The 26,801-nt window shown below is 45.9% G+C and overlaps 1 protein-coding gene across 1 annotated transcript; it reads right to left on the reverse strand.

Annotated features, from left to right (window-relative positions):
* Positions 1-3,647: 3,647 nt before the first annotated feature.
* GARS1 (glycyl-tRNA synthetase 1) lies at positions 3,648-26,801 on the reverse strand. The gene is made up of 17 exons (XM_039726538.1): positions 26,612-26,801; positions 24,255-24,356; positions 21,725-21,827; positions 20,551-20,692; positions 19,814-19,902; positions 18,389-18,465; positions 16,930-17,075; positions 16,287-16,436; positions 14,634-14,796; positions 13,461-13,625; positions 11,145-11,252; positions 10,684-10,829; positions 9,415-9,500; positions 8,822-8,931; positions 7,400-7,493; positions 5,532-5,722; positions 3,648-3,995 (listed from the first exon to the last, which is right to left on the reverse strand). The coding sequence occupies exons 1-17, from the start codon at positions 26,747-26,749 to the stop codon at positions 3,870-3,872; spliced, it is 2,136 nt and encodes a 711-aa protein (XP_039582472.1). The 5' UTR covers positions 26,750-26,801; the 3' UTR covers positions 3,648-3,869.

Below are 26,801 nucleotides of genomic sequence, written 5' to 3' on the forward strand. Positions count from 1 at the left end.
TGAGCTTTATGAGATGAATGGGCAGTGTTCTCCTGTCCCAAAGCAGGGAGATGGCTGCAGATTACAGAGGTGTTACATGATCAGCCTGGATGGGAACATGGAAATGAGGGTGGCAGAGCCATGTGGACTTAGACTGGGGCTCAGCAGCCCCTGCTTATAAATACTAAACCCTTCCTGTGTGGCACAGAGGGTGAATTGCAGGTCACAGCAAAGATAGGAATCAAAAAGGTTTAAGCTGAGCTTCCAAAATGCATCTGTTGGAGCCATCTTTGTTAGGACAAGCCTGTCACCTTCAGCAGTTTTTATTTTTTATGAGAGTGAGTTTTGCAACACACCAGCGAGGGAAGGTTCATGTTTTTATCTTCAGACTCCTTCCCACAGCATCCCATTCCAGCAGCAGATTAAAACCAGAGGTTTCATGACACCTCTTTGCAAAACCTGCTTGAGACCGAGCCAAATTGTATCCTGGAGTCTTCCAACCACAGAGGCTGCAAGCAGAAACTACAACCATCCACTCTTGGGATGGTTGGATGGAGCTTGGAGCACCCTGGTCTAGTGGGAAGTGTCCTTGCCCTTGGCAGGGGGCTGGAACAAGGTGGTTTTAATCTCCCTTCCAACTTGAACCATTCCATGATTCATTCCAGGCACAGTTCTGTGCACTCCCCTGAGGATGAGCTACCATGAGTTACATTTCTCAGCCTCTCACAGGTTTGTTGTCCCACCTGCATTAAAACCCATCCTGCAACACCATTTGCAGCCATTGAATTAACAAAGAGTTAGAGCCAGGCAGTGCTGGAGGTTCAGGGCTGCAGCACAAGGGAAACACCCAAGAGAGTTAAAAATAAACAATTTCAGTGCCTAAACACCATCTTTCCACTGCTATTTTCTGCCTGACAGCTCCCTCTCCTGGGAAGCAGGTGCTGTGCTGCTGAAGGTGCTCCCTGCTCAGCTCCCATCCGTGCTGAGCAGCAGCAGGACGAGGACAGAGCCTCCCAGGGTGAGTTTAGCCAGAGTGGCATCAGGCAGCCCCTTCTGAGCTATTTCCAGCAGCTGCTTTTGGAGGAGGTTGGAGATTCCTGCATGACTGAGTGCTGGTCAGTCACAGCACCCAGTTCTGGGGTACCCACAGGGGATGGGAGCAGCTCCCAGCACTGGCAAACTGCTGCTTGGGGGTGCTGGAGTGAAATCTGCACTGTCCTGCCAAGGACTGCCCTAAATTTCTGTCCTCAGATATGTCCCAACCCTTTCATTTATTTGAAACACAGGTGAGCCATCAACTTTTAGGAAATCGCATGAGTTTTAGAGCACTTGTGTTCAGCTGGGTACGTCTCCCAGGCTGTGATATAAAAAGGGGGTGAGCAGCTCAGGGGTGCTGGGCAAGGCTGGGGCACCACCATCAGCATCCATCCAGGTCCCACCTCCTCCAAAATCTTCATCCTTTGCCCTCTGCAACAGCAGGAGCACCTCTCTTGTGCCTGGCATTGGTCTGGCCCCCTCTTGAACAAATTAAACATCATGCAGCTGGCTCAAGAAATTGTTTTCTATTTCAAATAACATGATTTTTAACTACAAACCACACACAGAGTGATCTGCAGCCTGGGCTAAATCTCCCCTTTGAAGCCCAAGCAGTGAAGTCATGACAATTTGCTGTCTAATTAGTTCCCTGGCAATGGTTTCCCACTCCCTGTGAACTTTCCCAGTCACTGCAAAGTTTTCTGTGTTTCTCCATGAAGGATACAGCCCTGCTGCCTGTGCTGGGATGTTTAATTACCTTTATCAACCATGGACAGCAGCAGGGGCTGGCAGATGGATGGAGAGGAGTTGTCCTGACTCTTCAGCCACTGCTGAAAAGCTGGACAGAGGGAGTGTCTGGCAGTGAGTAGGTCTGACACCTGCTTGGAGGCAGAAATGTCCTTCAAGGCAGCTCAAAACCCAAATAATTTCAGGGACTCCTCAAAAGCAGGGACTGAGGTCTTTGGAAAGCCCTTCCTGCCCTTCTCCAATGCCCCTGGTCCATGTGCTTCTGGAGCTTAGCTAAAACTGAAGGAAATCACTCAGAAACATTCCCTAATTGCTGTTTGCCTGCCAGGCTGAAGCAGGCATCAGCTGCCAGTGCAGAGAAAGCTTCCAGTCACATGAATCCCATTGATGGTTTCAAGCATCCTCTTCTGTATCCTTTTTTTAAAGCCCTTCCGTGCTGGGTATCAGAGCTGCTGATGCCAACACAGCTAATGCTTCCCAAAGAGGATCAGTGCACCTACAGCTGACAGAGCCAAATCCTGATTTGGGGTGCAGAAAGGTGGGGATCAGTCCTGGTTCAGTTACCACAGACTGCCAGGTGGGGCAGGCAGGTAAATTACAGAGGTGAAAGTGTCCTGGGCTGCATCAAAGGCAGGGCAAGGAGGGGGATTCTTCCCCTCTGCTCTGCCCTTGTGAGACCCCACCTGCAGTGCTGTGTCCAGATCTGGGGCTCCCAGCTTGGGAAGGACCTGGAGCAGCTGGAGTGAGTCCAGAGGAGGCCACAAAAATGCTCTGAGGGCTGGAGCCCCTTTACTATAGAGAAAAACTGAAAGCTGGGAGAAGAAAAAGCTCTGGGGACACCTGAAGGGGCTAAAGGGGCTCCAGGAGAGCGGGAGAGGCACTTGGGACAAGAGCCTGAGTGACAGGACAATGGGGAATGGCTGAGACTGCAGGTTTAGATGAGGTGTTAGGAAGAAATTCTCTCCTGTGAGGGTGGGGAGGCCCTGGCACAGCTTTCCCAGAGAAGCTGTGGCTGCCCCTGGAAGTGCCCAAGGCCAGGCTGGATGGGCCTTGGAGCAACCTGGGATAGTGGGAAGTGTCCTGCTCATGGCAGAAGGTTGGAACTGCATGATCTTTACTATCCCTTCATACCTCAATCATCCCGGGATTTGGGGATTTGTGATTTCTGACTTCTCTTTAAATGAGTGTTTAAACCCAAGCAAAAACTTGAAGAACACTTCCCAACCCTCTGAAGGGAAGCTTTCTAGCCCAGGGATTTCTCAGTGGGTTGAGAGCCTGCAAGACAAGGTGTGAGGCCTCTCCTGCCTGGCTTAGGTCAGGAAGGTTTAAGGCTCCCCAAAACCAAGGTCCTCTAACAGCACAGGGATTTGAACTCCTCCAGTGCCCAGGGAGGTGAAAGGGTGCCTGGATCTTCTCCCACCTGCTCAGGGCAGTCTCTGGTTTCAGCCCTTGCTGCCAGAAGACACTGAATGAAAAAACAACCCTGCCAGCTCTTTGCTGCTCGCTCCCTCAGCCAAGGAAACCAACCATGTCCAGCAGGAGCAAGAACTGGAATGGGATTTTCCACCCCTGCTCTGTTCTCCTGTGTGCTCCCAATTCTGCAGAAATATAGGTATTAAACACCTGCAGCCAAAAATGGAGCACTGAACCCATCTCTTGAGGTGGCTGCTTGAACCACAGTGGAGAAAAGAGATCTGGCACTGGGATCATCCCTTCACAAACACCATCTGGGACCACCTTCCACCAGACGCCAGGGTGATCCAAACCTAGGTGAAAGTCTGTGCATGAACCTGTAACACCACAGCCCTGAGCAGGAGGGCAAAAATGAGAGAAAAAAGGGGCATTTCTAAAGAAAGCACAAGGCTGCAGGAACAGAGAGGCAGGCATATACAATGGTGGTTTTATTTGTAACACCTTCAGCTCAGGCTGCAATTATTTCAGTTTTTAAAGTTAAATCTGATCAGCAATTGAGGAAAAGAAAAAAAATACCCAAATATTCCCTGTGTGCACAAATAATGCAGCTTTGAATAATATGGTAGTTTATTTCATATTAACATGAACAGTAAAAAGTGGACATTTTGACAGGATTTTACTTCAGGTCCTTTTCTTTATTCCTCTATTGTGTCCTTTTTGCCAGTCTCTTGTCCCTCAAATTGTGGATACTTTGCCTCAACATCAGCCCAGGTGAGATAACCGTTGGCCAGGTCTCGGATGATGCCAGGAAGTTCAGAGATCTGCAGGAAAAGCCACAAAGACATAAGAAACACAAAGTCACCAAAATCAAGCTGGATATTTGGGGATATGGACAATTTTTACATAAGCAATGGAACAGGTACAAAATATTTCCTGGAAGGCAATTTTTGGGGGCACAAAGACATAAGAAACACAAAGTCACCAAAATCAAGCTGGATATTTGGGGACATGGACAATTTTTACATCAGCAATGGAACAGGTATAAATTACCTGGAAGGTAATTTTTGGGGAGAAAACCATTAATTAGGATACCTTAGATCAATCTGTTATTAGGGTGATCCAGGAGGGAATGGTAATGTTGTGCCACAGTTTGGGAAGGGGAAAAAACCCCACTACACACATCCAAAAGATGCTGTAAGCCAGGATTCAGCTAGGCCCTACCTACTGTAAAACCAGCACCAAAGAAGCTGCAAGTTGCCTTTTCTTTGCTCCTCACAGCACACTGTCATGGTGCAAAGGATCAGCCAGAAAGCTGAAAATGTGCAGAAGCTGAAGGATAGCAAAGTCTCATCTCTGCTGCTGGGCAGTGAGAGGTCACCCAGGTGACAGACAGACAGAAGGGTGCCCTGAGGAACTGGCACTGCCTGTTACAGCCAGCCAAACCCCAGCCTGCTCAGCAGCCCCAGGCACTGCAGGTGCTTCTGTGGAGCTGCAACTCAGCCTCACAGGTGAGCACCACCTCCTCCTGTGCCTGGGGTAAACACCAGGGAGAAAAGAACATCAGGGAGAAAAGAACAACCTGAAAACCTCCCAAGACTGCAGATCCACAGCTCTGAGCAGAGGCAGAGCCCACCACAGGGAGGTTTCTGCTATTCCAGTCTGCACTGCAGCCACACTGGCAGTGTGCTTAGGGCACACACAGCTTTGGGGCAGTTCATCAGCTCCTGTGGTGCAGCACAGGCAACACCAGCTGCAAGGCAAACCCCAGTGTTCTGCCTCTTGGTGCCTGTGGATTACAAGGAGTCCAACCTTTGAAAGCCAGACACAACCCAAAAGTTGTGTCAATGCTTTGAAGTCAATGCTTTAACTCAGCAGCCTTCTCTTGGAAAGAGCCACTCTGAAGAGCAGTGTAGCCAGCACAAGGCATGGCTTTCAGGTAAGATCAACACTTCTGCATGCAAGAAAAACAAAAGCTTCTGCCCACTTTATCAGCTGGGCCAGCATCTTCTGTCTGACCCAGATCTGTGCCTGGGGATTTCTCTCAACAGCTAAATTGCTACAGAGCTGGAGGCAGCTCCCACAAGGACTGGTGACAGATCAGAATCAGCAGGGGATGCTGTCCCCAAGGCCAAAAGGAGCACCCCTGCCTCTGCCAGCCCCCAAGCCCTGTGTGCTGCACTCAGCACTGGTGAGGTCACACCCCAAGTTGAGCTGTTGGGGCTGGGTTGGACTCGATGGTCTTGAAGGTCTCTTCCAACCTGGTCATTCTGGGAATTCTGTGAGTTGTTGTGTGAGCTCTGTGAGTTGTCTGAGTTGTTGTGTGAGCTCTGTGAGCTGTGTGAGCTGTCTGCGCTCACCTCGGCGCGGATCTGGCGCATGGAGTCGCGGTCGCGCAGCGTGGCCGTGTGCGGGGTGCGGTTGACGGTGTCGAAGTCGATGGTGATGCCGAAGGCCACGCCGATCTCGTCCGTGCGGGCGTAGCGCCGGCCGATGGACCCCGCCGCGTCATCCACCTTGTGGGAGATCCCGTTCCTGGTCAGTGCTTCGGCTGCAGGGCACAGAGCAGGGATTGTTACACAGCCCCAGCACAGGCTCCCTGTACCCCTGATGCCTCAAGTTTTAGCTTTTTTATTTTTCAGATTCTGCGCTGCCTCAGCGTGTGATTCTGAACTTTATATAAAGTGTGAGCAAGTTCTTCTCATGGTTCAGTCAGACAAAACAATCCTTTTCTAGCCCCAGAAGCAAGGACCCTGCTGCAGCTTCGTGCCCATATACAAACAACAGTGAACTGAGGACAGCAAACTGGGAGGATGGGAGTGCATGACCTGGAGCTGTAATTGGACAATTAACATCAATATGAAAATGAACCAAAACTTATAAAATTATGAAAACTCATGACCCAGCATCCATCTTGGGTCCATCCTGGGTGGAGCCATGGCCAGATTCTTGTACTGCCCAAGGTGTATCCTTTAAAGGACTTTTAATAAATCCCTATTTTATTCCTTTAACACTGTCTAGCCTCTGTTCCAGCCTCTCTAGGCACCACCCCATGAGGCATCATCTGTCCTGGGTGCAAGCAGCATCTCACAGCCCCAATTTCAATCTGACAGAACATCCAGTGTTCCATTCTTTGTAGGACCACAGGGTGAAACCCACCCTGCTCTCCCAGCTCTCCACACTGCACCACAACTCCCACCCCAAGTGCAAAGTCACCAAGTTTTAACCCTTGTCACCAGTGCCATGACTCTGCTTTAACACCAATATGAAAATGGACCAAAACTTATAAAATTATGAAAACTCATGACCCAGCATCCATCTTGGGTCCATCCTGGGTGGAGCCATGGCCAGACTCTTGTACTGCCCAAGGTATATCCTTTGAACGACTTTTAATAAATCCCTATTTTATTCCTTTAACACTGTCTAGCCTCTGTTCCAGGTCAGCCTCTCATGGCATCACCCCATGAGGCACCACCTGCCCTGGGTGCAAAAGCAGCATCTCAGAGGCCCAGTTTCACTCTGACAGAACATCCAGTGTTCCATTCTTTGTAGGACCGCAGGGTCAAACCCACCCTGCTCTCCCAGCTCTCCACATTTCACTACAACTCTCACCCCAAGTGCAAAGTCACCAAGTTTTTCCCCTTGTCATCAGTGCCATGACTCTGCTTTAACACCAAACCCCAGGCTCAGTGTGCAGGGCACATCCAGAGCAGGGAGCCCAAATCCCAGGCAGAACTGGTGCTGACAGCAAAAGGCACTGTCTGACATGCAACTCCTGTTCCTACCCTTCATCTGCTCAGTTTTATGGCCCCTGTCTTTCCCCATAATGCCCACTACCAGATTGACAGAATGGTTGCAGGCTCAGCAGCTCTGGGACAGACTCAATAAATTAGGTGGCAAAATAAAAGCAAAGTAAACTTTAATAACAAAATAAAAACCCCCACTGTTCCAGCTTCTCCTAAGCAGTGGGAAAGATTTATTTGTGACACAGAAGGAAAAAAAGCAATGTCTTTTACACTCCAAACCAACACAGAGACAATAATGGTGGTGGGTTTTTTGAGTATAGCTGAGAGTTTGATGGATACCCAAAGCTTGTGGATACTCAGCTGGTTCAGGTCAGCAATTCTCCCTGTGCATTTTGGAGAGCCACATGATCCCAATGCTATTTTGAGAGCCCTCTCTTCCCAGTGCACAGCCCCATCAGCCCCAAAGTGCTTAACACACTTACATAATTCCTTGACAAAAGGCATGAATTCCTGATTCTGGCTCAGAGGAAGAACGGAGCACTTGAACGGTGCTACAACAGCTGGGAAGCTGAAGTACTGTGGAAAAAAGGAAAAGCACAAGTCAATAAATACAAGTTTAGTGGTTGGATCAGACTCTTAGGAGGTGAGAATAAGCTCTGACTAAGGCTGGAGGCATGGTGAGTGTTCAGGGGGAGTCTCTGGCCTACTCTAGGACATCAGCAGTGATACCTCACACCACTGGAGCAGGACTGGTTTTCTTCAGCCTCCATTCCCCCTTATCTCCCGACACCTAAATGTTACCTCCCAGCAGAATGGGTCTGTTAGAGCCCTCCTAAAGAAATCTAACCTCATCTGAACTACAGAAAAATTAAGGGTGGAGGTGTCTTTCCAGGAGATTTAGTCCTAGGCACAGTCTAAACCAAACTTCCTGTTTGAGAATCCACACACATGGAGCATATGCAGCAAAAAGGTGTTTAGAACCCTTCACAGACACCCTCAGAAAAAAAAAAAAAACATGCCAGAAGTGAGGGAAAAATAATAAGATCTTTCCTGACAATCAGCAAGGTATAAAAGGGACAGAAGCAATGCATGTGAGATGCACCACAATATAAAGCAGCCCAGGCTATATGGAAAGTAAATGGGTACTAGAAGGAAAATAAATCCAATATTTTATACTTCAGGAGCAGTTTGGGATTCCAAGTCAGCTGTGTCCTAACTCTGGGCTCCTGAACCTTGTTCCCCCACTCATAAATGTACCACATCCTGTGGCACACAGAGACACATATAAGCACTTTTATTATGTTATATTTCTTTTTTCTGAACACAGTCCAGGAGCCAGGAACAACAAGCAGGAAGCAGCACCAAGTTTCCAGCCAGCTTCTCATGTGCCACCAGCAATGGCACAGAGCACCACACCTGGGCAGTGGCTGGAGGAAGCTCTGTCTGTAACACACACTTCCCTCTGGCTCTTGCTACAGCAAAGCTTCAGGCCAAGGTTTTAGGGGTGTCCAGAACCAGAGAAGGCTGAATTTCACAGGGGTCTGAGCAAACAGTTAGTCCATTGTCCATGCTGCTGCACAGGAGTATGATTCCAGGAAAAGCAGCAGCAAGAAAGGAAATTAAACACTGAAGATATGCCTGTCTCTGAGCAATGGAACACTGTAAGTGTGGATCCAGAGGAGGAATTTCTCATCCCCTTGCAAGGAATCCAGCGAGAGCCTCATGCACACATGAGCAGAATGCTCTCATGGAAAAATGACATGTACTCTGGCAAAACCAGCAGTGTCACACCCCAGCTGGGCTTTCCCATCTTTACTGGGATTGTGCAGTGCTCCTGTAGCCCTCTCCCTGGGTGTCAGGGGAGGGCAGGTGCCTGCAGCTGGCCCAGCCTCAGGGGCACTCACCGTCCTCTGCTCGTCTCCTTCCCGGATGCGGAATGTGTGCTCGAACACTGTGTACATGATCCTGCCAATGCCAAACGAGGGCTCAATGACATTTGGGATGATTTCTTCCACTGGAACACAAAATAATACACATCACCATTAAAAAGATGTTTAGACGAGAAAAAGATGTGGTTGCTGAAGCTGTCCTTCTGCTCAGAAGTTTTGGTTATGTGTAGATGAGTACATGGAATAAAAGATTAAACATTTCTGCTCTCAATACAAATACCTGAAATACAGACTTGGACTTAGCTCATGTACAGGACATATTTAGGCTGTCAAAAACAACTCAAGGCCCTTTCTCTGGCTTCTCTGAGAAGCTAAACCCATGCATTTTGGAAAGTTTCCTTCTAGCCCCCTTTCCTGTATCAGGGCAAAAGCTCTGTGGAGATGCAGTCACTGACTTTCCAAAAGCTTTCTTTCTCTTAAATTTCAAGGAAATTACATTTGGCATTTTTCCTATGCTGTGTTACAATATTAACAGGACAATGCTACCAATAAAGCTCATACTCAAAGTGTATCCTGACGATGATCAAACAACAAAGAATCAAATTTACCATGTAATGTTTTCTGAAATCTCTTCACAGTAACCATGTCCTTTGTTAATAGAAAAGTTTTCCCTTCAGTTTCAACAGTGAATTCCCTGCAAAGGAAAAAGAAGTAATTTAAAAGCTACAGCAATAAACAAACAAGTTTTATTTCCTTAATTGCATCACTTGGTTGACTCTGAGAGTGGGATGACAGAAGCCAGGGAAAACCCCAGAGATGAAAGAAACATGTAGCATACCCATTAAAAGAAATTTGCATTAATAATAAAATTACTACATGTACATTAAAAGCAACCATTTTCATAATCACAGTGAACTTTGCTGTGGTTAACAGCCTGAAGCAAAGTCAATTGGGGAATTCTCAGGATGACACCTACACACCAAAGAGAAAAAGGGAGGCACACAAAGCAGGCACTGGACTGTCAATAAAACCAGGGATATTGACTGTAACTCATCTACTGAACCATTTCAGGGAGATTCTGGATGGACTAAGTTTCTTCTCTGCAATAATTTTTGTGCCCATTTTGAGTGCTACTGTTTTTTTCTGCACTTCTTCATAGAGAAGTGCAAGAAATACATTTTATCTCGGGGAAGAAAGAAAGATGTGTTACCATTCTGCAATGTATTCACTTATCCTATGCCTTTCACCATTTCAAGCAGGAAATTAAGTTTGGTTTTTTTGGTTTTTTTTTGTTACTGCACCATTAGCTTTCCCCTAACACAGCTGTTGGCCTGCTTCAGCCAAATCTGAAAACTGTAAAGACTTCTCATATTTTCAGTTGTTAGGAAGGCAGGTCAAAGAAAATCATACAAATTCCTGCCACAGTAAATTAAAGGCTGTAACAGGTCCTAAAGCAGCTCACTAAAGACTGGAGGATACTCAGGCAAGTTTTGCTTCTCATTTAACTATTTTGTTCCATTGGCCACAGAATTATTTTATTAATTTTAAAGTTCTAAGTCAGTCCTGGTCCACTCTCAAACCAGAGTGGGGAAGCTGGTAAAAAAATCTCATTTCACTGAACTATTTCTCTTGTGGGATGATCCTACTAAAGCCAGCAGCTCATTCCCACACAGACAAACAAATATTTCTGTGCATGCACCCAGAGATATGTTGGATGGGTGACCAGCAATGCCTGGTGAGAGCACTCAGCCATCTCAGATGACCCACACAGCCTGCTCTCACAAGGAAACTGGTTTCAGGTGGCTCAAATAAATGCAGCAGCCACTTGGGGCCCACATCAGGGTGTCAGAGGAAGGCACCACACACACAGAGCTCACCCTTTCTCGTTGAGCAGCTGCTCCATCTCGTTGATGTAGCACTCATCACACATGGAAAGGTATTCCATCACCACCTTGGCATCCTTCTTGTAAGCTTTGCCAATGGCTCCCTTATTTGCCTCAAACTGAACAATGTTGACTGTTCTGTACAAGGCTGTTAAGGAGCTTGTGAGGACAGAAAGCAGGGCCTGGTTCCTTCATTATGTCAAAGTTAATTACTACACAACACAAAGACATCTCCTCCACTACTGGATGAAGGAACTTCCCTCCAAGAGAGGAAAGGAGTAACAAATGCTCAGTTCTTTCCAGGCCACTTCCCAAAGTCATGCTGGCCTGTAGTTGTAGATTTCCCTGTTAAATATACAGATGTAACTTGAAACAGAGCTGTGCAGATCTCCAAGACATCTCCCTGTCCAACCCCTCTCTACTTAAGGAGAAGCTGGTTTATTCTGAAAGGATATGGGTTCTTTGAGATGCTTCTCAGCTATGAGAGGAACTTTGGTGGCACGGGCATGGCAGGAAAGGTCATAGCAGGAACGATCAGCACAGCCAACGATCTCAATCCAACCCTGAAAAAACAAAACTGGAAGCTTTCACCAACTCACTTTTTTGTCCACTTAACCATCAAATATGTTTATTCACCCTTAAGCCCTCCCTGCTCCCATGACTGTTTTTTCTACATAATTAGCTCTGTTACAATAAGCAGCCCTCCCTTACCAGTTGCTCCCTCATTTGAGTGATTCCATTTGTTTCCAGAGGAAACAATCAGTCATGTACCCAGTGCCTGTGTTCAGGGCCAGCTTTTCCACATGGCTTGGCAGAGCACAGCCCTGTGCCAACAGCTCAGGCTGGGGCCAGAGCACACAGCCCTATCACTCACATGCCACAGGCACACAAGGCATCATGTCCCCAGGGCTCTGCTTGGCCATGGGACACACAGCAGGCAATCAACCACACTGGAATTGTCAAAAGCCTGGCTTAGGAGCTTCTACAACACAGATCACATGCAAGGGAAGCTCTTAATTCAGTATTTCAGCATGTTATGGCAAGGAGGAAACTCAGAATACTGGTCACACTGGATTGGTGAAGCAGCAAATATAACCTCCCTCTGGATTTCCTAACAGACAATTCCATGTAAGACAAGGCTCAGCAGCTGCTTCCCACTCACTGTCACAGCAGTGTGGGATGTACAGGCAGACAGATGTTATGTGGTTTTCCAAGCTGGAGTTATATAGCAGGGTGTCAGAAAAGGTGTGTCAACAGAAAAAATCCCTGTGCTTGACAATCGTGGTGTTTCAGGGTGTTCTGAAGGATTTTTACAGAAATTAGGCTATTAGGGTCTTACAGCTACTTCTCAGAAAACACAGAATACAGGTTTATGTGGTTGTTCAACGTGGAGAAGAGAAGGCTCTTCTTGTGCCTAAAAGGGTTCCAAGAACTGGAGAGGGACTTTGGACAAGGTCATGGAGTCACAGCACAAGGGGAATGGCTCTAAACTTAAAGATGGCAGGTTTACAAATAAGAAAATTCTTCCCTGTGACAGTAGTGAGGCCCTGGCACAGGGTGCCAGAGAAGCTGTGGATGTGCCATCCCTGGAAGTTCAAGGCAAGGTTGGATGGGGCTTGGAGCAACCTGGGCTAGTGGAAGGTGTCCCTGCCCATGGGAGGTGGGTTGGATCTTTAAAATCCCTTAACCCACACCACTGTGTGCAGTAAATTTATAGAATGGATTGTAAGCTACTCAGACCACTATCCCTTCTTACAACTGAGCACTGCAAGCTGATACAAACATTTTTGGTCAGCTAAGTAACAAACCAAAGCATGGTTCAGCTCCCAAGGTGCTCCTTTCACACCCCTGGAATTGCTGTGCTCACTCCTGGGTTAGGCTTTGGACACCCTGCTCTATGAGCGTTGTCCTGATCATCCTGACAAGGCTTGCAAGGTTGAATAATTTTATTTACATGGTGTGTCCCACGCCATGTCCAGTTTTGGGCTGGCTGGAAAGATAGGCTGTGGACTTGTGGAGGTCAGATATGGACATTCAGAGGAAGCCACTCCTTCAGGTCTTTTCTATAAGAAGACAAATCACTCATCTGAGCTGCAGGAGGTTTGTTTTTTTCCTAATATTCAGTTTGGTAGAATTTTACTGGCTGCTATTCCTCTAATGTGCAGTAATAAAACATCACTAGTGATGAGTCTAAATCCATACTAACAATACAGGGGGGAAGAAAAGGCACTGAACAAGGCTTGAATGAAAAAGCTCTTAATGACTCAGCAGGAAGATGATAACAAATCCTTGAGGAATTTTTCTTCCAGTACCAGCTGTCTGAACTGGCAGGAGTGAACTCATTTGTCACAGCATGGAAGAGGGAAAGGAAGAGCAAGCATTCAAGCAGGAAGCAATCTGCCCTGGAATAACACCTCCAGCAAAACAAATCCTTCCCCACTGATTTTACAGAGGTTACAGACTTTGGAAAGCACCAGGACTCAGTTCCCTTTAACTCCAGATGAAATTTGACCAGTGAAGTGTCCCCAGGCTACTCCAGGCTACAGCAAAAGAGCCTGGACCTACCAAAGCAGCATGAACAGTTCAGAAACTTTGTGGAGGGAGCTGAGCTGCCCCTTGGTCATGGATTCAGAATATTTCAACTGCACTATGTGTGTTCAGTCCAACATGGAGCTGGACAGACACATCCGACCCACAGCCCTAACTTTAAAAAGCCAGAAATAAACCAGACCTGACAGGGGGAACTTGCTGTTTGCACTTTGCCCACTTACATAGGAGGTTTTGGACTCTGCATCCCAGCAGTCACAGGCATAATGAGCCATCTCATTCTCCATGTGCTGTCGGAAGCGCAGCTTCTCTGGGGAAACGCCCACCTTGGTGAGGAAGAGGTAGATTCTGCCGATGAAGTAACCGAGAACAGAGTTATTGATCACACCCTGCAGGGAGAAAAAGCAGGAAGAAACACCCACGTGAGTTCCTGAGGAAGCAAAGTAATGATATTTTGAACTTCTGCAGGCAACCTGACATGTTACAGACAAAACTGTTAAGTTCTGTCTCCCCTGAAGCTGTTATAACTCTTCAAATTCTCCTTGTGCCACTGGCACCATCTCCATCTGATCCAACAGTGAGTTACTGTCACTCCAGGTTCCTTCCTTTTTTGGGGGACAAAGGCTAGTTTGTCCCTCTCTCATTGGAGGCATCCCCCTACACTCCTTCAGATCACCTCCTTGTAAATACCCCACTGTATGCAGCAGTGCAGTCACTGGCATTACAACAGCTGCACCCTGCAGTTCACAGCTGCAATACAACAGAGGGGTGGTGTTCTTTTTATTTTTTTGGCTCTTGTTTTTGGGATTTTTTGCTTTGTTTATGTTTTTTAAAGGCAGTGTTTTGGTGGTTTTTTGGGAGTTTTTTACATTTGGAGATTGGAGGAAATGGGGTGGAGGAGGTTGGTAAATCAACTCATTCACAATTAGATTAATCAGGTAGTGATTCACCTAATTATGCAAGCCACGTACTCATGGGGATCAGCAGCTGAATATGAGATTTCCAGATACTGCTTGTATTAATATTCCTTACTGCCCCTCTTCACTAGCTAAGTGTAAAATTTAGCTTATACCCCTATACCAATACCACCTGCACTCTTCTGGTAGCAAGGGCCAGGCCTAGATCTCAGTCTCACTGATTCACAGAAGAGAAACTACTCATAAATCTGGGAGCAAACCCCAGACTGGCACCAACACAACACAAACTTTGCGCGGGGAGCTGATCCATGCCCTCAGTCCTGGATTCAGAATATTCCAACTGCACTACGTGTGTTCAGACCTACACAGGACTGGACAGACCCATCAGTCAGAGCCTTAATTTTAAAAAGCCAGTTTGTAACTCAGCCCTGAGAGCAATATGGCAAGGAGCAGCTGGGTGAGGCTGCAGGGGAAGGTTACCTGCTGGACGGCGTCTCCCAGGCGCATGACGTGCGCAGACTGCCCGCTGACCTGGGCCTTGGCCGAGTACAGGAGGATGTTGAGATCTGCCACGTTCTCAAACTTGGGGTGGTTTTTCTCACTGGGGTCCACAAAGTGCTCAATTTCTGCCATGGTGAATTCCCTAGTGAAAACAAAACAAACACACACACATTAAATATTATATGCATTAGACCATTGTGCTTCAGCTTCTCACAGCAAGCCAGTAATTTAAAATCCTGCAGACCCTGGACAAGACAATGGGCAGACTGGAACATGAACCAGTCTCATCACTGGATCTAGTTTCATCTTCAAATTCTTAACAAAACTTTCTACAAATTCATCTATTGCTCTCCAGGCCATGGTTAACACCACTGTGAATCAGAGCAGAGAACACCACCTTTGGAAGTACTTCCAGAAGTTCTCTACAGTTTTTCCAGACTGCTGTGATGCCCATATTAGAAGCAGTTGTTCTTTACAGGATCTGCTGATTAAATCAGTAGCTTTAACTCATGTCAGAGGTGCCAAAAATAACCAGGTGAGGTGGTAATTTCCTGAAGATAATGATACTGCTGCACACAGCAATGGCATGAATTCTGTTATAAGAACTTGTCTTTAATATATCTTTACTCAGAGATTGATTCTGAGCCTTCTTGCTTGAAACAATTTTCCACTGAATTAGCTCGTTATCAACAACCTTTAAAAAACCTCTAGGTAATCATTAACTGTAAATGACAGCCATCAGGGTGTAATTTGCTGTGATTGCATAATAACAGTCTCCAATAAATGTGCCACAAGCATATCATTTATATTTGACTGAAGATGATTTCAGTGAGAGAAGTTCTCATTTCCAGATGAGCAAAACAGAACAGGAGGGCTGAGGAAATTCCTGAGTTCCCTCTGTACTAAGGATGCCATGGCCTCTCAGTGACATTTATGGCACCACAAAATAATCAATTACCAAGTTTACAACATGTACTGTGCATGGGAGCTCTTGTTCCAAATTATATGGAAGAGACTTCCAATTAGGATAGATCAGTTTAAATACAGAGATTATGCCTAGTGAAAGGCAATAATCACTTTTATCCAGAGACAGAACTGCAGATAATTCCCAATAACCCTGAGCCTTCCAGCTTGACTGATCTTGCAACACAAACACTGGTCCTGAGTCAGGTTATCTACCAACTTCCTCTCTGGAGCAAGCTGCAGAACTGCAGAATCTGCAGGGCTGAGACAAGGAAGTATTGCTGCAAGGTCAAGCACGTTTTGATTTCAGTTTCAAAGCAAATTGCACAAACATAATTAAGCAAGCAAAGCCCTGTAGAGAACACAGCTACCCTGGACATGATTCTTTTAGACTAAGATGGAAGCCAAATTCTGTCAGTGAAACTGAGTTTATCTCTAATACAACAACTATTTCAGAGATTCTACTTCTCACAAGCCAATCTTAAGAGTTCTGTACTTAAAACCTAAACTGTGAATTCATCTGTAGAGCCTGAGGCTCACCAGGCACAAAATCAGGATTCCTCTGGGAGAAAGCACTGAAGTGCAACAATGCTGCACAAACCCTGGAACCAAAGGAAGATGCTCCCTGTTCCCAGGTGCCCTCCTGCTGAAAGAGGAAGTTGGCAGTACCTCACTCTGATAAGGCCAGAGCGGGGTGAGATTTCATTCCTGAAGGAATTTCCAATCTGGGCAGCAGCAAAAGGCAATTTGCCTTGGTTAAACTCCAGCAGACGTTTGAAGTTGAGGAATATTCCCTGTGCAGTTTCTGGCCTCAGATAGCTGAAAAGAGATGGAGGAGAGAAAAAATCAGGACGATTTAAGGGTGGGAAAAGCAGGGAGAAAGGCACAGTTGTTACAAAACTCACAGGTGCAAGTTTTTCTCTTGAGACTTTTAATTCCAGACAAAAAAAAAAAAAAACCAAAAAACAATTAAGCAGGGAAAAAACTGAAGGGGGAGAAAACTTCACCTCCTGGTATCCTGAAGTAGATTTTCTACAGCCATGAAGTCACTGAAAACTGGAGACCAGCATTAACTGGCTTCATGAAAACCACTCCAACCAGCAAGGGCACAGCTGGGATCTGTATTTTGGGTGCTTTAAGTATTTTCATGATTCTCCAACAGGCCCTTGTTTCTCCTGCCTTTCTCTAAGACTCCAAGGAATGCTAACCTGCTACAGGAGGCTGGGATTAAGAGGCAGGAGAAGGCTACTCCAGAGATTTCATTTTTATTCCAAATCATCTCTAAAGCAAGGAGAATGAAATTAGCACATACCCAGGCATATTTCCTCCAGGCCCAATGGAGGTCTTGAACATCAGATTGAAAGAAACAGGAGGGGACAGGTCATTCCCAGTGACAGGGGACTTCACATTGTAGTTCACAAAGAGATCTGCAAGCTCTTGCTGGCCATAATTGTCCAACTAATACCAAAACACAAGAGAATTATTTTAATTACTAGACAAGACAACAGGAATGAATTTCCTCTTTATCTTTTATTGAGCGTGATCTACAGCTCTGAATCACCTGCCCAAAATATTCCCTTCTAACCTAAATTTTCAAGCAAGCTGAAGTTTGAAGCAGTGACAGAAGAATACACTTTGCACATTTGCAAACCCATTTTAGTAATAGGTCTGGGATTTAGTCATACCACAGGATGTCTGAGCTTAAGAGTGGGTGTAAAGCACAAGAAAAGTCATTGGGACTGCACCACCACCCACCAGAACAGATCTTTTTGAACAGATTCAGCTAAACATGGGGAGCTCTGTGTTGGGAGCAAAAAAAATACAGCAATGAGAGAGAAGAAAGCTAAAATTTCTGCAGGGCTTTGTTTGCATTCATTTCTTTTTCTTCTGCTGCTTGAAACACAATATTCAAGCTATGCATTAGATGCCCTTTCAGAGCTGTTCTGCATTTCTAGTTGTCATGATCTTTCCTGTACCAGGAAAAAAAAATCCAAAACCAGGAAATAAAAATACTCTATTAACAGAGAGATTTCCCTGAATGATAGTCAAAGTTCAGTGTTGTAGTGTGGAAAACCTAATGACAGCTGCTCAATGATGCAAAACACTGACAAAAAAATGTTTCTCTGGGAGGAAACATTCATTCAATGCATGGCTTTGGAAGCATTTGTCCTAGAAGTCATAAGAACAAACATTAAAAACAAAGAAAAACAACAACAACAAAAAAAAGCAAATGTTTGTACAGTTGTTCAGGAATGTCAGACTGAACACCAACTATTCTCATGGTAAACACAGGAAAAGTCTTTGTGGGGAGCCAGAGAGAGAGGAACAAATCTCCAGTGCTTCAAAGCACTGAGACAATTTCAGAACAAAGCAAATCAGTGCTGAGCAAACTCAAAGAAACCCTGACAAAACTTGTGATCCATCTCTGTTCCCTTGTATGACAATCCCACAGAAGGGACTGACAAATGTAAAAGCTTTTTGCAGGGTATCAAGTGAAACAGAGCAGACCAACTCCAAGACTGAGCTTCAGCCCTACCAACCCAACACTCAAGAGATTCATTAATACAACAGCAGAAACTCTCCAAAACAGTCAGGGAGATGTGATCCACCAGGAAGCTCAGAGTATTTGTTAACAATTAAATTTTCTGTGTTTGAGAGATCTCTGGGGTAAAGACTTCTGAGCACCTTCAGGAAGAGAAAAGGGCCACTGCCTCTGGATCCTATCGCACACCCTTCTCTCTGAAGCAGCCACCTCCCTGTGCAGCACTCACCTGTGTTAGAACATTTTCCATTTCTGCCTTTTTCTCTGCTGTGCACTTCTTGTCAGACATCAGTTTCTGCAGGTGAGCTGGAAGAAAAGTTGGTCATGAGTTTAGATTGCAACTCCATCACTGACCCCAGTGTGAAGCAGCTCAGGAGGATCCCCCAGCATGAGTTAAGTGATGTCCACAACTTGTCCTGACAGCGTCCACCAGGGTAATTCCAGTCATGTCCTCAGGGCAGTTCACTGCACGGGTGTGCCACAGGGAAAACAACACATTCTTATCCAGTTCCTTTCCAATATAATGTCTGTAAACCCAAGCAGTCCTTTGTAGTCTTTTTCTTACTTTCTGTTATACAGACTAGAAATTAAATGTCTGATCCCAAGCAGCAAGGCTGGTTTTGTTCTCAGAGGCAGGTCCAGAGCTGGTAGAGTGGGGCTGGACTGCATTTCACATTACAACACAACATCCTCCCTGACACACAAAGGCACAAAATGATGCCAAGTCTTCCCACTCTTGTTTGAAAAAAGCAATTTGACTTTTCAGTCAGTAACAGCTCTGTTTGGCAGTAACAGCAGGTGGCTGTTCATAGGGAGGGGCTGCACAACACAGGGACACACTTGTTTGATGAGGCTGCTCAGTAAAGGAGGCAGAGGTTGGACGGGCTTCTTCTGAGGTGTTTTCTTTTTTTGACAAAAGAAATTCTTAATGAATATCATGAAAACTACTTTAATGCCAATACAGATTGTTCTGCGTACTTGAATTTAAAGGAAAAAGCTCAAAAACCAAAGAGCACAACTCACTCAGGCAGAGTGGAAGAATCCTTCCATTCACAGTGGAGCTGTATCTGAGAAAGTTTTCAAACAGGCTTCTTACTTCTGAGATTCCTTCCTGTGACTTTCTTGGTTTGTTTTTCCAAACAAATTTTAATAACCAGAAAGAAGCGTGAGGATTTTGCAAATCAAAGAAATGCCTGAAGTCTATTTCTAAGGTACACATGAAAGTCATCCACTGCCATGTAATTGACCTCTCACAGGAAAAACATACTCTGACCCCTCACAGCATCAATAAATTGTTTCTCAGTACTTAAAAAAGCAACTGAAATTCAAGAAAACTAAGACAAGAATGCACTGCAGTACAAGAATTTTGTTATATAGGGAATCCTTGGCTTAGACAACACAGTCATCTTACATAGCCTGATGACACTGGGTTTTACAAAAAGGGACACAACTGTGTTTTCACCAGAGATCCTGAACCTCACTTAAGACACGAACAGAACCTATGGGATTTTTGGTATGGTATGATTAATTACTGAAAACACAAGTATGAAAGACTTGCTACACCAGCAGGCTTTCCTTGAGAAAGATTTTGTTTCCAGTGCTTGTACCACTGCAAGAAATCCCCAGGCCTACCTAACTTGGAACAAAATCAAACCTTTTAAGAGATGATCAGCACGAAAACATTCCCCATTTTTCACATCTTTCACCATGAAGTCAGCAAACTTGTCTACGTGGCCAGAAGTCCTAGAAGAGATGACACAAAACAAGGAATGTGACAGCTGCCAACAGACAACCCCAGGTCTTTGTGATCCCAGTGGACAGACCTTTATCAAACTGAAATCCTTCAAAAACTGCAGCCTCACTCCTGCTTCAGATTACATTCATGTTAAGCAGCATCACCCCTCAGAAATTATGATCTGTGGGAAGGATCAATGCATCTAAACCTTAAAATGTGTCAAAAAGATGCCTTCAGAACTGCATCATGATCAAAACTAGACATAGCTGCAGTAGTGAGGAGTAACCAGTAATTCAGGTGGAGATATTCTCAATATTCTATATCTCAGCTGCATGACAGTTTCTGCCCTTTTCCTTGTCTTCTTAATGTTTTGGAAAAAGGAATAATGACAATTTCTTACCTAATGGGACTGCTAGGAAGCTTTGAACTTCAAATGTGAATGTCACTGCTTTCCCTGACTTAGAGAACAACAGCTTCTCACACTGACCTGTGCACTGGTACCTAATTATGGTGTGAAACTGGGTGACCCACACTCAAGATCCCTGTGGATAATTTTACAGAACACTGTAAATGTGTGTTTTGACCAGAAATTACATGCTGCAGGTAAAAACAAAAAAAAACCCAAAAAACAAAAGAACACAAAAACCCGTATTTACTTTAGAACTGGCTCAGGTGTGAGCATGGTGCAGTCAATCTCCAGGATTTGCTCCTCCTGAATAAAGTGATGTCTCCATGCTTGGATGATGTTGTTCTTCAAAGCACACCCAACAGGCCCGAAGTCATACAGACCACTGACTCCTGCAAAGAGGAAAAGGTAAAAAAGAAGTGTGAGATTGTACAAAGCTGCACTGCTTGGAGGAGATGTCTTCCCTTCTCAGCATTTCCATCAGCTGGTTTCATTTTATGAGCATGAAGCACGGTTCAGATGCAGAGCACTGAGGCATCAGGTAGTGACACAACCTAAAACTGATAAACTCCTGCAACCAACAACTCTAAAAACCACATTCCCTCCACCAATGGATTCTGTTTTGTGGGAGCAATCTATGTGAAGGAGGACTCTGAATACAGAAGAAGTGACCATGCACGAGCTGAAGCAGTGTTATTGTCAGTAATAAATGACACATATCTGCAAACTACCAGTGTGGCTGCAAAGATTTTTACAAAAGCCAATAAAACAACTCAGAGTGTTTAATTTGGTATCTAAGGTGAAAGAGCAGTAACCACAGAGGCACTGTGCTGCCTCCTGGGATGCTCATATCAGCCATCTGAAGAGGTTTACCACATTTATTCACCTGTGCCATAAATTCATTGGCAAAGTTCACTGAGGGAACAGGTTCTAAAGTTCACAGTGGGTTTGAGCATTATTGGTCTCCTTGTGGGCCATTCACTTAAAAGCTGGACTCCATGATCCTTGTGGGTCCCTTCCAGCATAGAATATTCTGTGATTAATTTGCCAAGAGAAGCTCAGGTGCAGATGAATGGTTATAAATAAGCTGATGATCTCCTTAAGCCCCAAACACCCTACCCTCAGCAAAGAAGCCATTTTCTACCAATGTAATGCTCAGGACATGCATCCTAAAGTCCACTCATTTCTCTTCAGACAGCACAAGACAAAAACTGAGCCCCATCCCAACCCAAACATTTCAGGAAGGGGGAATTTTTGAAAGATTTACAGACTCAAGCAGGAAAGTTTAAAGCAAACTTAAAAAAAAAAAAAAATCTTGTATGCTACATTAATATAGCATTGCTACAGTGCAGCATTTCACCCAGCCAGAAAAACGAGAAAATTAGTCTAAAGGGATTAAAATGTACATTTCTTCAAACCCATACCTCCATAAATAGAAAAGGCTTGGTCATAGAAAAACCTCCTTTTGAGAGTGTCTTCCATCTTAACTCTGTCCACGATGTCATCTTTGGGCTGTAAGGCCAGCTCCTGTAAGTCAGGCAAAACAAAATCAGTCAATAGCTCCTGATCTGGCAGGAGGAGAAATCCTCTTCACTCACCACTGTGAGTCAAAAGTCTGCAAAGATCACTTTGAAGAAAAGGTATCCTGTCAACATCCTCATTTTCCAAAGAGGAATCTTCCTACTGAGATTCAAGTGCTCAATTATGAACATTTTTGTCTGAATGCAGCATAATTTCAAACACTTGAGGTGGACTTATGACCTAACTTCCCCTGAGTGAGTTATCCTCAGCTTCCTTCACAATCACTGAAAAAAAAAAGCAAATTTTCAAACCAATTCTGACCTTCTTCCATCTCCTGACTACGAAAAGAGCTTTAAGAGACCATCTCAGACTGCACACATCCAACTCTTGGCATACACAAACGTTTCAGTAAGGTGTTCCTCACATGAAAGAGTTTTGACTATGAGGATTATAAGCACCATCATCCTTGTGCTCTGCCAAAGGGATGATTTTAGGTATTTGTGCATGGAAAATCTATTTGTAACATTTTTTTCAGCACTCAGGAAACTTGGGAGTACCTTAATGCCCTGACAAGATACTGTGACAATGTTTAAGAGAAGACTCACTACTTTAGCTGAAAACCTGTGATTTTTGCAATCTAATCCATTAGTGAGGTCAACAGACTTCAAAGATTTCCCTCCAGGCAGTTGTTTTGATCATTAAGGCAGAGTTAAGCCCAGAAGTGCAATAAATTCAGATCCCCTGAAGTGCCTCACACTATCACTTGGAAAAGCCTTTGGGTAAGAGAAAATATTGTGTATTCATGTATTTTCCCCTTTTCTATCATCAATAATGATAAATGTGGTTTAATTTTAAAAGCACTGTACTCTGTGTACTCAGCTGCTCCACCCGGCTCAAAGCTTCAAATTCAGAGCTGCTCTGACATCTTCTAGTAGGAACCACAGGGCTTGAAAACCACCACTGCTGCCTTCCCCCAAAGGTGGAAGGGGCTGTGATCCTTGCTGGGAACAGCATCAGAAGAGAAACACTCCCAGTACTGGAGTGCTGCACTCCCAAGGGCAGATGCTGCATTTACAAGGTCACTCTTGCACTGACAGCCCACACAAATTGTGTAAGTGCTAAGAAACCTCCCCACTGTATCCTACAGGCACCCTCCAACTCAGAGGTGGGCTCACAGGGACACCAGGACTGCAAACCTGCCTGGTGACATCCACAGGGACACCAGGACTGCAAATCTGCCTGGTGACATCCACAGGGACACCAGGGCTCCAAACCTACCTGGTGACATTCACAGGGACTCCAGGGCTCCAAATCTGCCTGGTGACATCCACAAGGACACCAGGACCCCTCACCTGCCTGATGACATCCCCCAAGCTTCTGAGGTTGGTACACAAAACTGGGAAAACACCTGGATAGTATTCCCTGCAGGATGACCTAGTTATCAATGCAGGTTTCATGCACTGGTTTCAAAGCCCAGTCCCTATGCTGAATACTCAGTAAAAATGACATTTTATAGGGTTCAGTGTATGTAAACAGGCAGCCACAAGGCCAGACCTGGCAGAGAGCATTCATCCCACGTGACCCTGTAGGACAAACAGGGTCAATGGGTTTCAGTTCAGGTGAACTCACATTCTCACAGTCACAGAAAGTGCTCTATATACTCATTAATTTATTTATTTTTAAGAGTACCACCCAGGCACAACTACAATCTCATGTTTACATGAAATATAAATTAGAAAGAACATGGGTGAATTTGCACCAGTGACAGCTTTTAAGCATTTTAAGCTTCAAAAGTCTCTTTTTGTTGTTTCAGTCTGGGAAGGGGAGGGAAGCTCACAGGGTAAGAAAGTGTATTTTACTTCTTTATTGATCTAAAGACAACAAACCTCAAGTTCCATCATTTAATTTGCACAAAGACTTCAGAGCTTGGCTGTATTGAAAAAGGGGGATACAGTTTCGCCTCTAAGGTTGAGAATAACAACAGGTTATTTGAAACATCTACAAAAACTTTGTTACTGTAGCAAAATGGGTGGTTTCTAAATAAACACATTCTATGACAGTCAGGGAATTTCAGGCCATAAACAATCTGAAAATTCACCACAGTGGACAGCATGTGCTCTCACTCTGCACAGAAAAAAATCTATATAGCAAACAAAGATTAGTGAATATACACTCAATTTCAGCTTTGATTACTGGGCAACTTGAACTCATATGTATTTGTTTCCACACTATTTTAATGCTAACAGAAATGAATATAACAGGTAAAGAATGAAATTGCCACTAGCTGGAAACCTGTAAAAACTATTTCAGAAGTGATTCAGTCTAGCACTGAATTTGGACTGTTTAGACCAAACCTGCAATAAAGAATTAAGAAGAGATTTCAAGGTTTTTCAGACAAAACTGCGGAGCTCAGAATTTAATTTCCAGACTCACCTTTGCTTCTAGGACCCTCTTCCGAGCTTTGAGCTCTGCTACAGCTCTGTCTATGTCCACCTGGGGAGCTTTCTCTTCCTTCAGCTTCCTCACCAGCTCTCCCTAGGGGAAAAAGAACATTATAGATTCATTCTTTGCCACAGATGAGATCTTTGTTCCAGCTCCCCTGGCAATCCAAAAGGAGATTTCTGTCCAGCCTGCACACAGGTCTCCAGAGGCTGCAAGTGACAAACACACTTTTAAGAGTTAGCAGAGTAGACTTCATTAGGGATATCCAATCACCCCCACACAATTGTTAAATCACAGACTTGCTATTCAATGTGGAATTATATTCCTCTATGTACATCACATTTGCACAAATTCCTGGTTTCTGTCTTTTAAGAATCCTGTCAGGATTAACCCCATCAGCTACAAGAACAGAACCAATCTGCTGTTTCCTTCCTGTTAACTACTTAAAGAAAAACGTGAAAGTTTCACTCTGGGGCTGAGGACTGCAACTGCCATTCCTGGGTAACGTGGCAGAGGGAGGGATCTGATCTGGTGTTTTTTTCTTTTAAAGTAGTAAGTCCAAATTGCCTTTGTTGAGCCAGGGGGGTCGGCAGTGGAAAAACATCAAGGCAGCAGCAAAGCAGCTCCTGCTGACTCAACAGAGCCCTCACCCTGCTCACTGCTGAGCATCCAAAAGCAGCACACAGCAACTCTTTGTCTTGACCTATAAGTAAAGAGTGCTCAGACATACGAAAGGAGAAGGAGGAAAAAAAAAAAAAAAAACAAACACAACTGAAGCAAATAATTATGCCTGCTGACAGGACTCAATCTAATTAAAGCTCCGATCTCCAGCCCTGCCCAGGAGGAGGAGTGCACAGCAGCACTCGATGTGGCAAATTTTGCTGCAGCTTTGTCCCACAGACCAGCAAAGCAGGGAGGGATCCACCCCTGGATCACGGCAGCTTATTGCATCAGGCACTGCTGCAGGAAGATAGGCTGCTCCCTCTCCATAGGCTGAGTCCCTTAGGTTTAATTAAACCACTTCTCCTGGAGCTGCCAGACACACACTCCTGCATCCAGGGGCATCAACCACCCTGATCTTTGGTATCCCCTCCCTCTCCTCCTGTGCAAATATCTCCGGGAATTACTACAGCCAGTTGTACAACACAGTATGTGTGGCTCCAGCTGGACTATTGTTTATTTTTCCCTTGGTGCCCCACACACCAGTTTCAACCCCTGAAAAGAAGGGGTGCCTTGATATTTACAGGCAAATGACAGCACCCAGAATCTTAAACTAAATAAATTGGCTGGTTATAGAGATCAATGCTTTATTTACAAGCAGCTCTCTTGCCAAGGCATTATGCTGTACAGTGATTCATAATAAAAACTCACTGAAGTGCTGGCATAATTAGAGGGCCATAAATCCACTCATTTAATGGGGAAACACACGCACAAATCTCCGAATACAAGGGACACACGCATAGCTAAGGAGAATAATATGGATTCAGGCACATGGGGCACACACAGGCACAGGTCTGGCAGGTGGTGAAGAGAGGAGAAGGAACTCCACAAGGTCCATTACCATACACAGCCAGAGTATCAAGATTTATTTAGGAAACGAAAAGACAACCAAATCCTTCTCAGGTAAGAAGGATGATGAAGGTAAAAGCAGGGAGACAGGAAGACAATGCGATGCAGCCCCAGCTAAAAGGACACATCACCCACCTAGATTAATCACAATGATGAAATGGAAAACACGCAAAAGGAATCACCATCCCTTACTGCATCAGGCAAATATGCAACTCCAAACGAACGTCATTCACCTCCGAAACCCGGCACACACTCAGCTCTAGGGGGACATCACGGCGTGACCCCCAAAGGGACGAGGGGGCTGTTTTACACGGGAGACAGGGCAGAGGCCTAGGGCAGGGCACAGCCAGGGCCAGCCCGGGAGGGGACACCCAGGTAGGCTGACGCACGGACCCAGCCCTGCCAGGCAGCTCGGGCACCGCGGCGAGGGCGAGGAGCCGTGAGGGGAAACCCACACGCGGTACGCTGCCGTGCCCGAGGGACCACCCCGCAGGGCTGGGCAGGGACCCCGGGGACACCCTTGGGGACACCCACGGGGACACCGATAGGGACACCCATGGGGCAGCCTTGGGGACACGGATGGGGACACTCATGGGGCCCCTCCAGGCCGCGCAGCGCCCGGAGCCGGAGCCGCCGCAGCGCCCGTGGGGGATGCGCCAAGACCCCTCCGCAGGGCGGGCAACCCCCGGGGGGGGCCGGGGGCCACCTCCCACAGCCCGCCCGACCCCCGGGAGACACCCCCGAGCCCCTCGGGCGGGGCGCGGGCCGGGCCGCGTTACCTGCTGCCGCACCGCGTTCCGGAGCGGCGCCAGCAGCGCCTCGGCCTGCGGGCCGTCCATGGCGGGGGGGGCGGCGGAGCGGAGCGGGCGGGCGAGGCGGCGCAGCAGGGCGGGCAGGACGCTACGGGGAAGCGGCATGAGGAGGAGGAGGAGGAGGAGCGGGCGGAGCGGCGCCCGCCCCCCGCATGAT

Source organism: Passer montanus, unplaced genomic scaffold (assembly GCF_014805655.1).
Source record: "Passer montanus isolate IOZ18808 unplaced genomic scaffold, ASM1480565v1 scaffold59, whole genome shotgun sequence".
Classification (NCBI taxonomy): domain Eukaryota; kingdom Metazoa; phylum Chordata; class Aves; order Passeriformes; family Passeridae; genus Passer; species Passer montanus.